General features: G+C 38.8%; 1 protein-coding gene across 2 annotated transcripts; it reads right to left on the bottom strand.

The window, feature by feature from the left end:
- Nucleotides 1-2,021: 2,021 nt before the first annotated feature.
- Nucleotides 2,022-6,966, bottom strand: fam8a1a (family with sequence similarity 8 member A1a). Of its 2 annotated transcripts, none has more exons than XM_015021751.1 (5): nucleotides 6,239-6,966; nucleotides 5,141-5,261; nucleotides 4,873-4,996; nucleotides 3,629-3,768; nucleotides 2,022-3,432 (listed from the first exon to the last, which is right to left on the bottom strand). In XM_015021751.1, the coding sequence occupies exons 1-5, from the start codon at nucleotides 6,612-6,614 to the stop codon at nucleotides 3,393-3,395; spliced, it is 801 nt and encodes a 266-aa protein (XP_014877237.1). In that variant the 5' UTR covers nucleotides 6,615-6,966; the 3' UTR covers nucleotides 2,022-3,392. The 2 variants fall into 2 exon arrangements, with proteins under 2 accessions (XP_014877237.1, XP_014877236.1); XM_015021750.1 differs by having other exon boundaries at nucleotides 2,022-3,511; nucleotides 6,239-6,960.
- Between the last annotated feature and the right edge of the window lie 7,401 nt (nucleotides 6,967-14,367).

The following is a 14,367-nucleotide window of genomic DNA, read 5'->3' as shown; positions in this document are numbered from 1 at the left end:
ACATCTTCCTACTGGGACTTTAATGTAAAATACACTCCAGGCTAATCTGACACGCAGCTCATAAAAATTCAACTCCACAGCATTTTGGAACAGGAAAAACTCCTTTAAAAAAAAAAAGAGGGCTCAGGGGCAAAAGTTATTCATTAATTCATCTCTTCCCTAAATCAAAAGATTCCAACTCAACAAATTTCAAACATAAACATTATTTTTTTTTTTTACTTTGACTAGGAGAGGTAAAACTATGTCTTACTACCTAGTAACATTTAGATCGCCTTTCCATATAAAATGACTGAAGCTTGAAAGCGTTATTTAGCAAGCAAACTGTTAAAATACACTTTGCTACACTTAACATTAGAAAGTTGCTGAAGTTTTTTTTGTTTTTTTTTTTGTTTCACCTCTCACTGTAACCATCATTGTTCGGGGATGCAAGGAGAAGCATGTCACTTCCTTGCAGCGACAGTGAATTTATTTTGTTACAATTAAAATTTGAAAAATGACTCATAAGTAAAAACATTTAGTTTCCCAAAGGAATGCAACCAAATTTCTATTTCTTTGATATTGATAGAAAGGACTTGGATCCTTTCTGTCAATAGCCAGCAATCTATAAAAACGCTGAGGGTTTTTGTAGAATTATGAATATGAACATTCCATTTCCCTTTGGGTTCAATAAAGCATTGTTGGGAAGGAAAGTCTACAACTGGGAGTCACAGCAAACATGCAGTAGAAGTTGTTGGTTTAGTTGAATAAAAGGCCAAAAGGTTACATTTCAGTCTCAAGTGAGGCAACACTAACACTGCCCAATATATGAATACACAAACTGAGATTTAACTTGTTTTTTGTAGGTGTATTTCGTCGAGTCTGGCTTGTTCTGACCTCTGCTGCCCCCATGTGGCGAGGTCATAAACGTGCGAGAGCAGGGAAAAGACGGCACATCTTTTAACACACTTTTCTTTTATGTATGAAAACGGTCACCGACTCGTCACTAAGAACTTATAAAACAAATTTATAGCTCTAAATACACATGCCATGAACAACTAGCTTCCTTGTTATGTGGTTTGGTCAGTATAAAGTCACTTTTAATTGACTTCATTAGCCAGATATTGACATTAGGGCTGGGTAAAAATAAATAAATAAAAAATACACAACCAAAACACTAGTCACCATCTGAATTTAATTAAGCAAACCACTATGAGCCTGCTATTGGATAATTACAGCACTGGCGCTCATTTTCCAGTTGGCAACAAGTTAATTAACCCCAATTGCTGCAGAGTAGCTTCTCATTTCTTAAACAACCATGCCTAATGACACATCCTGTGGTCATGGAAAAGATGTTATTTAAGAGTCACATCACTGGCATCAAGCAGAGAAAACTAAGAAGATTGCACAACTAAAGTTGGGTTAAAACTGTCCAACGCATTATTGGAAACTGGAAGACCGTCGTCTTCAAAAAGAAATGTGGTCGGAAAACTCCCCGAACGGCGATCTTTTAAATGTTTGGTGAAAACAAACTGGAGAACAAAAAAAAACAACAACAAAAAAAACACATTGGAAGTCAGTGCTGCGTTTAACGGTGAGAGTACGAGTATTTCCATTCACGCAAAATGTGGAGGGAACTCACTGGACTGACTCTCATAATCAATACAAGATGTTGGTGAAATAATGCAAAACTGGATGGGAATAAATCTCATCACATTGCTCAAGATCATCAAAATAATGCTGCAGCAAATGCATGCCGTAATCAGGCAACCCAACAAAATATTAGTGTTTGGACGTTTTGTTTTTGGCCAGGCAGTTAATAATGACAAACATGGGAGGAGAAACAGGAAAATCATTTAAACACTAGTACTTAGTATATGTGATCAGATTTTTCTTTAAAAAAAAACCCTGTTAATTTATATGCATTATTTTAATCTAAAAATCTTACATTGCTTACATTTTAGTGTGATTGTAGAGTAAGTCCAGGTAAAGACATCCCTTGGCGGGACAATGCAAACACAAATATACTTCTTGCATGGATTAAATCCATTTCCTGCATAGTACTTTAATACCAGAATGTTCTCATATTATTCATATACAGAAATGACATTTAATGTTAAGTAAAATATTGTCAATGCTAACAAGTTGCCCTGAGTCACAAAATGACTTTTTTTGTAACTTACAAACTGTGCATAATATAACATAGAAACTTTCACTAAATCAAAGCAGTTCAAATCATCCATAGGCACAACAAATGGACATTTTCTCTTCGTTTTTAGCATCAGCATGACTGCACTATTTATATATATATATATATATATATATGAAATCACTGACTTTAATAATAGGAAAATAATCCATAAAGAAAAATCTAACCAAACTGAAGCTTTAGACATGAGCAGAGTTATTAAAGAAACAACATGGCAAATTGGAGTTAAAAGATTTTAGCTTAAAAAAACAAACGCATAAATGGTCTCCCAACTCAAATGATAAAGAAAAAAAAAAAACCTACATACTGACAGGTTACTCAACATCGCTTCACTGCCACCCTTTCTTAATTTACAAAACAATCTTAATACTTCAGAGGCCATCCAAACAGCTGCCCAGTCACAGAGCAAGACAGTTTATTTATTTATTATTATTATGTTTTAATCAAGAAACCAAAAGTATGTGCAATATATTAAGTTTTTTGGGCAGACATTTTGCATTTTGGTCTGCATGAACAACTTTGGGCTCATGAGCAAATAGCAGCTTTGCTAACAAATGTGGAGACATAAAAGGTTAGACTGGCCTGTTCAGTCCTGCTGATGGATCTTACATTTTACTTAAATATATTTTTAAATGTATTCAATGCTGCCTTTTTTATTATTATTATTATTATTATTATTCATAAAGCATGAAATAAATAGCTTGCTCAAACAATACATCTTCCCATTTGACCTGAAAGTTGCATTTTTACGGTTAGGCAAAAGTAAATTGTTTGGCATTAATGCCACAACATCTACAACAGGACCATATCCATATCATATGTAGGTGTTTGAAAACAGATTTTAAGACAACAAAAAAAAAGGTTGACTTTGCATATATTTTTGCTTTAAAGAGACAAAGAGTCTTTTGTTTTTCCCGTTGACACTTGATAAGAAAACTGAAATGCGCCATTCATTTCATTTAACTTAACATTCTGATACCACGTCTGTATTCATGTCCTATTAAAGTGCAGCCCAGCTTCCGTGTAGGGATGTTATGACCCATTATTCTTTTCTGTGCAATAAAATTTTAATGTAAAATAAATTAGGTGGAACCTGATGAAAAGCAGAGTAATCACTCTTTGACATGCAGCAATGACCGAGTCTGTGAGACAGGAGGTCGGGGGAGGGGGGGGGGGGCGACCTTTTAGGCCCCTCTGCGTTGGACCACTATGGTCCCGGCCACAATGTCGTAAACTGTCCTGTTGTGCTGGAAGAAGAGGAGCGTGACGAAGATGGGGAAGAGAAAAGCGATGGAGAAGTTCTTGTTCAACGCTCGCACAGTGGAGCTGCGAATGGAAGAAATTTGTTTAAAAAAAAAATTATTGAACCTCAAGATTTCAATTATTGAGGATATCCACTTTGATGTAAAAAATAAATAAATAAATAAATTGTTGATTACTCACGCCGACAGAGAAACATTAGATGCTGGAACCACAAAAACGCGGTTGGGTCGTACCATGGTGGACGTGTCGCATGTCACCACCCGCAGACCGAGCAGAAACTTCCCTGGAGTCGCACCTCCGGCGCCCCAAATGCAGATTGTCTGATTAAGCAAGAAGACAAGTGTCAAAAAAAATAAATCTGTGTACTGTACAGTACAGATAAGGAATACAATGATCCATATCAGTGATATTGATACTAAATTATAAATACTACCCTCAAAGAAAAAAAAAAAAAAACATGGCTATTCCAGCCCACCAATTAGGAAAGCGATTTTATCGTAAAGCGGCACGAGAAAAGCTGAATCCAATCATACTTTTAAAGATATCAGTCTCCCAAGGGACGAACAGTGGAAAAACAAAAATAATGGGGGAAAAAAAAAAGAAATCCCAAAACAATACTTTACAGCTCAAATGATGATTAAAAAAAAAATGCCAGAAAAAATATCACAATTAACAGAAAAATGTAAACAAAAAACGTGTAATGCATATATAAGCATATAAATTCTTGAACCGAATTGCTACTATGGTATTCTATTTCGCTTTATTTACATATTTATACGCAACCACAACAAAAAAAAAAATCTATAAACATCAAAGAAAAAAAAAAAGACCAGATGGAGTTTGAGCCGAGGTGCCCAAACGTCCCAGAGGTCAGCCCCACGTGGGAGAGCAAAGCCTCTGACACAGACGTCCAACAGGAGACGCGAAATACATGACTTCATCTCCCGCAATTCTGAATGCGACGTTGCATCACGGTTCTCTATGGAACAGGATGTTTTGTTGTGAGAAATCTGCTCCTGCAGAAAGGAAAGCAACTCCTCGCGAATGCAGTTGAAATCGCCTTCGTCTTTAATCTGTGCTTTGTTGGTAATTATGTGGAAGAACTGTACTGTGCCGAAACCGTGGTCAGCTTAATGAGGCTGTGCAGCGTGGTCATTTTGTTTAAAAGATCCGAAGCCGAAAGGGAAAATAATACCCGTATTTTTGTTGGGTTTTGTGCAAAAAATGATTTTATGATGCGACACCAGCAACTCTGGCATGTTTGACCAATGTGCTGCCTCCATTTTTCTTCAAATAAATGTATGTTTTGGAAACTCAGTTTGAGTTGAATTAAAGAGACAAGCTTGGTGTAAATTATCTTTGAAAAACCACCACTCTGTATATCAGATACCTGTTAAGAGCAGGAGATTAGGAATGCATCCCACCTCATAAACGCAGACCAACACTCTGTAAACCAAAGCGACCGCCATCATTTTCTGCAGGTCCTCGATGGACGTGTTCTCATCGATCTCCTCAATAATGAAGTGGGTGATAAACTTGGCAATGTCCCTGAAAGGAGACAATGCAGTTTTGTTGGCAAGGGGTGGTTCTGGAAGACGGACGCATTAGAACATTGTTGGTAGACAATTGGACATTTGGGAATCTTTAAATTAGGAGTTTTACTTGAGGTCTTCAGATTTATTTTTTCCTCACTTCATTCCGAAGAGATGCATGATCCACAGGACGATGGTGGCCTTCACACAAAACAGGATGAAGAAATCCACCGTCTCTGCCAGTAACCTCTGAAGAGGGGAGGGGATGGTGTACTCTCGTCCTGTACAATATGATGTGGAGACAAAATGTTGGAATATTCGTCTGTACACCGTCTGATTGATCAGTTCCAATTCATAGAAGAAGAAAAAAAACAATTAATGTTACAAATCAATGGCTTTACTCAAAACACCAAATACTTTGTAACTCTTGTACCCAGTCATAAGGAAAACAACATAAGCAAGAATCAGCATCTCATATTGTGTCAAAATCAAAGGCAAATACAAAAGTAGGAGTCTCAGCTGGGCTACTAAAAGCTATAACTTAATTCTGTCGAGCTTTAAAATTGTGACAGCCATCCAGGAACTTTGCGTCTTCAAGACATTTCAGTAGCAGAGGAGCACGGTTTCCATCTTTACTTTTTGAGCGGGCAGGAGTTGGCCACAGATTGGGAGCTAAAACAGGCTACTAAAAGTCTGAAATGACAAGACAGGAAAGCTGCCATTTGCAGACGCTTCTTCCTACAATGTAACTGAATAAAACTTTAATAACTAGATGTGCAAATAAGGAAGAGACATGTCCCCTCCCCCAAAAATGTGCAAATGTAATAGAGAGGTGATCCTAAGATTTAAATAAATCCACGCCACACTTTTCAGTTTCAAGTAATGAACACCATAAATCATTTTCCATTCATTTCACATAAGATTCTAGAACAAATACAATTTATTAAAAAAAGAAAATACTGTTACGTTTGTGATGCCAAAAGCTTAAATTGCATGGATTATTTATTATTTATGAGGTAGTGTTGTTATTTTGAAGCTACTTTAGATCTGCAGAAAACAACCAGACTGGTAAACAATCGGTCCAAAGAGTCTTTGGGACAACTCTAATTATATAAGCCTGTTTCCACCTGGACCTCTTCTTAAGCCTGCTTCCCATTACACTCATGACTTATCTTAAGACTTTAAGGAACCACGCACATTAAACCATGCTGAAGGATAGTTTCTGTATAAAAAAAATGAAGAACAGGCCACCACCTACCTGCCTGCGGTGGACTTCCGTTCTGCTGCCGCACGTCGGTCGCGGCTGAGCGCTGCGCCGCTTGCACACCACCCGGGTAAGAAGGAGGCGAGGACCCCGGGGGTCTGAAAGCGTACGGGTAGCCGAACCAGTTCCCGGGGTCAAACGCTTGCTGTCCGCTGGCGGGAACGGAAGAATGAGCAGCCGGTGTCTGAGCGGCAGAGCTCGGCGGTGGCAAGGGGAAGGCTGACAGAGCCGCCCAGCTCTGCCAGCTAGCATATCCCCAGTAATACTCCCACATCCACCGCTGCAACTTTGAGCAGTACTCCGTCGTGGCGTTAGCCTGGAGCTGCTTTGTTTCTGTTTCAGAGCCGTCGCGACTGCCGCTGCCCGTCATCGTCACAAATACGTCCAAGTTACTCCACGATGAATTAATTCAAGTCCTTTTCTAAGTCTTGCACCTGACAGTTGGTGCCGCTCATCCTCAGCCAGCGGGCCCTACCTCTGCTTGTAACGACGGGAAGCACCGGTCGTGGTAACTCTTGTAGATTTCTTTTACAACTGCTCTTTCGGTGATATATTATTAGACATGTTGATAACAACCTAAAAGATTATACTAATGATAGTTTTACCACTGCATAAAAGAAATAAAGACACTATAAAGCTTCCACAAACTGGATTTCAACCCCTCCCTCTAACCATTTAATGGTATGAGCCAGTTTAAAGGCGCTTGCTGTAAATTTCGTTTTACGTTAAGTTCTGAGGTCGTGAAGACCGCTGCAGTTTTACACCGTATCAACGATTTTCAGATTTTCAGTTAGAGTAAACAAGATAAAAAGGCTATTCAAAAAACTAAGTAACTGATTATAACATCGGATTTAATATTTATAATGACGTCATCAGACAGACAAAAACATAAAGTCATGTGTGCTGATATACAAAGGCCACTCTATCTATCTATCTATCTATCTATCTATCTATCTATCTATCTATCTATCTATCTATCTATCTATCTATCTATCTATCTATCTGAAGTTCTCTAACACTGAACAAGTTGCATGCTGCATGTCTTGCAATTGAGAACAACTCTGTTTTTATCAGTTTACAAAACAAGTCCCATCATTTTTCATGGAGTTCCATATCGCTCATCTCATCTTATATAAACTATCTGCAGGAAGATGGGGGAAAATGTCCTGAGCTAAACTGGTTACACCACAAGAGGGCAGCAGAGGACTGTTTAGCTAAATAGCACTCTTAGCTACTATAAATGCATGCCTAAATGTTTGTCCTGTCTTCTCATATTTACAATCTGTAACCAGTTATTGATCATACTTTACGTTGTCTTAAGCCAAGTTTGCTTTTTGTCTGTCTGTATTTATGAAACTATTTTTATTCTAGTTTTTTACAGTTAGCAGAAACTTACTTAGAGTGGTTGGATATGTTCACAAGCATGGTGGAATCCCAAATATGTAAAAGCGGCGACTAATCGATCATTTGCCACACAGGTCACTGGGGTCAACTTCAGAACTGTGTAAGAGTTAACTTGCAGGGCAATATGTCTTTTTCTCACCTACACCCTCTTTTTTTCTTTTTTTCTCTCTCGAACTGGTCACCCTCTGTCCCTTACTTATCCCATTCTTTTCCTTTCTCTTCTCATGTCTCAGTCCCTCCGCCTAACTACAATTAGAAAGGGAGACAGGGGTGTGTGGAGGGGGCATTGCATTTGCTGACTGGGCTGGCCTGACACTTTGGGTTAGGCGTTATGTCTGCCAGTTCTACGCGATTGTGCCGGCCTGCCTGAATAGGTCCAGTGATGCGGACACCAATGAGCGTTATCCCGGCCAACAGAGGCCATGCGATGACTGTGCCCAAAACTAATCGGGTCCAAATAAAAGCCGTGTCTGGCAGAAGCTGACCTGCGTAGAAAACCCAAAAACCTGGGGGGGAACTGCACCGTGTGTGTCTGATGAGTGTGTATAAAACTTTATCTGTTATAATATTTTGTTTCTTTTTGATTTTTGTTGATTTAACTTAAAACACACAACAATAGATTGAATCCAGCTGCTAATAATAACCTGCCTCAACAGTTCTTGTGGGGTTTTTTGTGCTTAAATGATTTATTAGTCATTGTTGGGGGAAAGCAATTTTATAGTTGACAGAAAATTATTAAATCTCTCACAAGGGTCAAAGATAAACTCTTGAAAATTGATACATTTTTCAAATAACACACAAATGTTGTTCTTGCTAGAAATAAAGTATAAAACAACAGAAAATTACAAATCATATTAGTCTCTCTTTCACTCTCTAGGTATTCATATAAATCTCCCTCTTTGTGTGCTTGTGCTCACTGTTGAGTCTAATGAATGCTAAAACGTGAGGAATGCATTTACTGATGTAGAAAGGCCATGTTGCTGATAAGGCTTCTGTGAAACTGGTTGCTGTGTCTGAACAGGAAGTATTCTGCTGATGGAACAAGGTCATTTAATAAGAAAAAAGTAGTTTTAGGCGTGAAGAAATCCAAGTCAGTAATACTCTCTCAATACAGCTAAAAATCTCCAAAGACATATGCAGCATAATAAAGAGATAAGGGAGGAAAGTCACCGTATTATTTCTGTTTTTGTTTTTTTTGTCACACTTGGTAAACGTTCTTTCTGCGGTACATCTTCCAAAGAGGCTCTCTTTTGTCCGATCAGTCCACATATTTCCCCAAAGGCCTTTGGCAAACATGAAATAGTCCCTTATGGTCTTTTTGGTCAGTAGTTTTCACGTTGGACTCTTCCCAGTTTCTTTCTTACTGTTGAATCCAGAACACTGACCTTCACTGAGCCAAGTGGGCCTGCAGTGTGTTAAATGTTGCTCTAAGTTCCTTTGTGACCTCTTAGATGAGCTGATGATACATTCTTGGAATATGCGATAGACTGGCCTCTCCTGGGAAGGTTCCTCACTGTCCCATGTTTTCTCCAATTGAGGATCAGGAATCTCACTGTGCCTCACTGGAATCCCAAAGCCTCAGAAATGGCTTTGTAACTCTGTCCGGATTGATATGTCGGCGGGTCTGTTTCGTACCTGTTGATTTTTTCTTTTAAGTGGGGAGGGGGGAATGACGTACTGCTTTTTAAAATCTTTTGACCCACTTAATGTGGTCTGACTGGCTCCATGTATGTGATTTCTTGATTTTTGATTAAATGTAGCAAGTGTAAAAAAAAAAAAAGTTTCATTTTTTATTTTTTAGGGATAATAATATTTTTACATAGGGTGGGGTTGGCTCCTTTAAGAAGGAGATGATGATTTTTTTTTTTTTTTTTTTCTATAAAAGCTCTGGGAACAAAAATAATCACTGTTTCTGTTTGTTGCAGCAAATATTCTGTGTGAAAGTTCAAGAGAAAGCAGAACATGTCTTTTTTTTTGTCAACACACCGATTTGCTCTCAAAGCCCTACAAGTGAATCAACAGTTAGTCAGAAACAGATTAAAAGCCTCCAGAGCCTCACAGAGGAACGGGCCCTTCGGTTCCTGCAGAGTCTCCAAACTGGCAGGCTGCCTAATTTGCAATCTGTTCACTGCTTAAAATGTTATTCCATGCAAAGGTTAAAGCGCGCTGATGTAGCCTCTTCAGAATGTGTGCAGTGGGTCACAGGTTAGTGAAACGAACAAAACAGCCATCGGACGTCCAGAAAACTTGGGGGAACTCATATCCTGTCTTGTGAGTGAGTGGGTGGAGGAGGGGAGAAGTCACATGATTCAGACTTTGTGTGGCTGGCCGGTCACACTCCGTCAGGCGTCTGGTGTTCTGCGTAGTTTGAGACTGCTCTTGCAGTTTGAAATGGGGATTAACATCTTTAATTCACTGATGTCATGCAGAGATCAAAGACCATCTCGTTCTCTCACAGTTGTCCTTTCCTATAGTTTGTTCTTAAAGTGTAGCTGAATGATTAAAACAGTGTTGATTTATGTAGGATTTTGGACTAAAAGATAAAGGGAAGAAACGTCTTTGCTTGCTGAGGCAGCAAAGGGAAGTCTGTGCTTCTCCTAGCCCAAATTATCCCTGATTGGTCTTATATATGTAACTCTGAGAGCCAATTAACTGAATTATTTCTGCCTCCCTGAGCTTTGACAGGAACACCCAAGGGGGGACAATGAGAGCACCGCTGCTTGTTGGCCAGCTTTTGATCCGAGCAAAGTTTTTTTTTTTTTTTTTTTTTTTAACCCTATCCTTACCTAATTCCCAGCATTTCCTTGACCTTTAAACACACTGCACCTCTCCCTGCTGTTAGCACACTTAGGTAAGGATGTTTGCTGGTGTAACAGTACCAACCCTCCTCTTCCTGTCCCTGCACCCAGTTTGCGTCGTCACATCTCAGTCGTGTTTCAAAAGCAACTTCACAATCTCACCCTCATTTCAGCCACCGTCCCTTTTACACCACAGTTTTCTGTTGCTGCACGTTAAATCCTTCTTTTTAACTCTTTGTTTTGTGTTTTTGCCCCGATTAAATTGCAAAGTCCAACTGAAGGGACGAAAAACAGTTGATCTGCACAAGGTGCCGGTTTTTGTTGGTGCACAGCTGCAGCACTGGGAGGAAAGCGGTGTGATTCTGTCGTGCTGAGATTCACGCTGACGTTATCTCAAACAGCTGTGAACCCAAAGGCCTCTGGATGCAACGCAGATATCGGAAACAAGCTCTGGTTTCTCTGTGTGCTTTTAAATGGAGTTCCTCAGAAAAAGTCGTGGACAATTGAGAACTAACATCTCACAGGGGCCACAACCTAGAACGGGTTGGATTAAAGGGCAACATTTCACCAGTTACAACAGCTGAAACTTCAAAACGCTTCTTGTAGTAAATCCAAACTTAATGCAGTACGGTGGAAAAAGTATTTGTCCCCTTACAGGTTTATAGCTTCATGTATTCTTTGTCCAGCCCTGAAGATACTGACTGATTTCAACTATTCAACTTGACCCTAAGCATAAATGAAAACAGTATCTAACAGAAAGGGGATTTTGACATTTTATTTAATGTAAAGATATTTTATGTAACCACATAAACTGCAAAAAGAAAAAAAAGAAAAAAGTCTAACGTTTTCTGAACAAGCTCCGTGCAGTTTATTAACTCTTCCCAGAAGGTTCAAGAAAATCTTGCTGTTTGGGTTTTGCCTGCTCAGAGTCCCGTCTACAAGCAGCTTGGAGAAAGGTCAGCCTGTGACTAATGGCTTCCGTTTCCCTCCCTGCTATCAGAGGCTGAGGTTATCTCTCCAGTGCATTGTCGGGAAGTGTCTGCTGCCTCCAGCACGTCGCAAAACGTCCATCAAGCCAACTTTCCTGATGACCCATTGTTGTTTTTTTTTTTTTTATTTAAGTTTCCTTAAAAAGTACAAACTCTGAGTCCTTTGTCCATGCGGAAATGTAAAAGCAGTCACTGGGTGGTGTGTACAGATGATCAGAGTACAGAGAGTCAAAGGTCTGCTCACCTCTGACAAAAAAAATGAGTCTTTCGATGCTAGTGATATAATAAGTTTTACTTTAAGCTTAAGAAAGCATAAAATTTTCCCTTGCAAAAAAAAACAAACAAAAAAAAAAAACGTTTAGGTTTAATGAGATTCTTGCTTGGGGCAAAGCAAAGGATAACATCTTACATACTACCACATGGTGGTGGTAGTGGGATAATCTGGGCTGCTTTGCTGCTTCAGAAACTAAGAGACTTGAACCATGAAATCTGCTTTCAAATTCAGCAGAAATTAATACTGAAGGGGAATTCATGGCTTAAGAGCAGCAGTTCAGCAGGACAATGATCCAGAGCATAGCAGAAAATCTACCCTCTGGGGTTAAAAAAAAAAAAGGTTTCGGACTGGTCTGTAGGCTATTCATACTCAAAAATGTTCCAATGTGGCTGAATTAATTGAATTAATACAGAAGAAACGTAATGTTAAAGAATTCTCATTTCTTTTTCTGATACTGACATTTAACTGACGGTCTAAAATACATATGTAAGTGTGAAAGAAAACAAATCTACATGTCTGCTTGCCTGCCTGTTTTGAGGTAAACTGCTTGTGTCTGCATATTTTTTTTTTCCTCTCCCTTTTTGAAAACATACCCAAACAAATGAACTATTCTCGAGAAAAAGAATGGTTTATTTGTGCAGAAATAATGTTTTAGACTTGGTGTTTTCTAAAGACCCCCCCCCCCCCCCCCCCCCCCCCCCACCTTTCCTTCAGCAAAAAAAGACTTGTTTTTAAGAAAACATATATTTACGTGTGAGCCATAAGAAACCTGGCAGACAAAAATCGTGCTCTGACCTTTTGAGTATCAAAACCTCTCAGCTCCTTGCCACCTGCAGCGGAAGGTCAGCGTGTCTGTGTTTGTCTGTGACTGCATACTTAAGCCACAGACACCACAACAAAGTCTTTGTTCTGCGCTACGCCATCCTGTGAAATTCTTCAAAATCTCACGGGTTTGTTTCCACCGAGATAGGACCGCAGACAGTTTGCTTTTCTGTGTGGTAAAACAGGGCAAACCTTGGCTGTGGTGTCTGGTGCCACACTCGAATGCAGCAGTTGTGGATCTTCTTTGGGTTATTTAACATAGTCAAGAATTTAAGAAGGATGTTATGTTTCCTATGAGCTAAATTTTGATGTTAAGGCATGGTATTTTTTTTTTATTTTTTTTTTATTTTTTTCTTTTCTTTTTTTGTTGCAACAACCTGTTTGAAAGAAGCAAATATTTGCTCTAGAACTTAAGCAAACACGCTGTCGGCCAAGTGAGCTGCATTCATCACTTGTTTTGAGAGCGTAGTAATTTGTGTTTGAAGTTAGTTTTTTCCTGAAACAAGTTCCGTTTAAACTCAGCATCCTGTGGTTGTAAAATAAACCGTTCTACATGCTGCGCAGGACTTTTTTCTTTTTTCTTTTATTGTTTAGGTTTTAGTTTTTTGTTGTTGTTGTTTTCAGATTTGCACCAGTGAATCGAAAAAAGTGTCTAAGATAAACAACAATCAGACGCTTCTTACAATGTTAACTCCAATCAGCTTTGACATGAGGCACAGACAAAAACACCTTTAAAAAAGATCAGTTTTCTCTGTTTTCCTTCTTTTACTACCAGTCCTTTCAGACTAAAGATCACGTCAAACGCAATTATTGCACTTTTTTGTCAAAGTATGCCCTTTCTAGTAACTCGAGAGTTTTACATTTCTTATGTTATACATTTGCCCTTACCGTAGACTCTCTTATTTTTATATTTCTTTTCTTTTCTTTCTTTTTTTTTTTTTTTTACCTCAGTTTGACTATCCATGCCTCCATTTACCTTTAATTTGCTGCTGGTACACCCAAATCTCCCCACTGTGGGAGAATAAAGGTTATGTCTATTTCTGCTGCACATGGTTTCTGTTAATAGTGAGGAGGGGAGAGAGAATATATCACATATCATGACACTTAGTGGCATTTTTTTTTATCCTCATTTACCACACCTATTTATTTATTTAGCCATGTCTGGGCAAAATCTACCAAAGACAAAAGTTCAATCAAGTGCTCTTGTTTGTGTATGCAGAATTTCAGTTGTTCTGCTCACAGGGGAATACTATTGTGTAGAAGCTTGCTCACATGGTCTCACTTTAAAGATTTTCCACCCTCCTTCCTGCAGGCTTTACAATCACATACATAGGCCTCATTCTACACGACAGGAACTCCTGCAGGGACGACTGGAAAAACAGCAAATCTTTGTGGCGCTCTCTAAAGCAAAATAAATGCTCTTCCTCGTATGCACTACAGAATCCTTTGGATGTTATATTTTAGGCTGGACTCTGTGTGCTGTCTTCCTTGGACAACTGCTGGTACTACTGAGGTTCTGTAATGGTTTGAAGAAGAAGATTAACAGTTTCAATATTACCTTCAGCAATTTTCGTGTATTTTTTGTGTGTGTGTGTGTGTGTGTTTGTGCATTTGCATTTTCTCTGGGGGAAAACCTCTCATGTAATCTTTGTCCAGATGACACAAATGAATCCTAGTCTAGTGGGACATTTTGTCCAATTGGCCAGAGATTGTGGCAAAATGTTTTCTCAAATGGCTGAAGTTGAGTGACAGCTTTTTCCAGCTTCCAGATTTTTTTTTTTTTTTTTTTTTTTTTTTTTAATTTTTTTTTTTATTTAAAAAAATGACAACCAATTT

This window comes from Poecilia latipinna, unplaced genomic scaffold, assembly GCF_001443285.1.
Source record: "Poecilia latipinna isolate Pla-1442-1.1 unplaced genomic scaffold, P_latipinna-1.0 Scaffold2847, whole genome shotgun sequence".
Taxonomy (NCBI): Eukaryota; Metazoa; Chordata; class Actinopteri; order Cyprinodontiformes; family Poeciliidae; genus Poecilia; species Poecilia latipinna.
The sequence above is the reverse complement of the archived record's forward strand: the minus strand, read 5'-3'. Positions and strand labels throughout refer to the sequence as shown.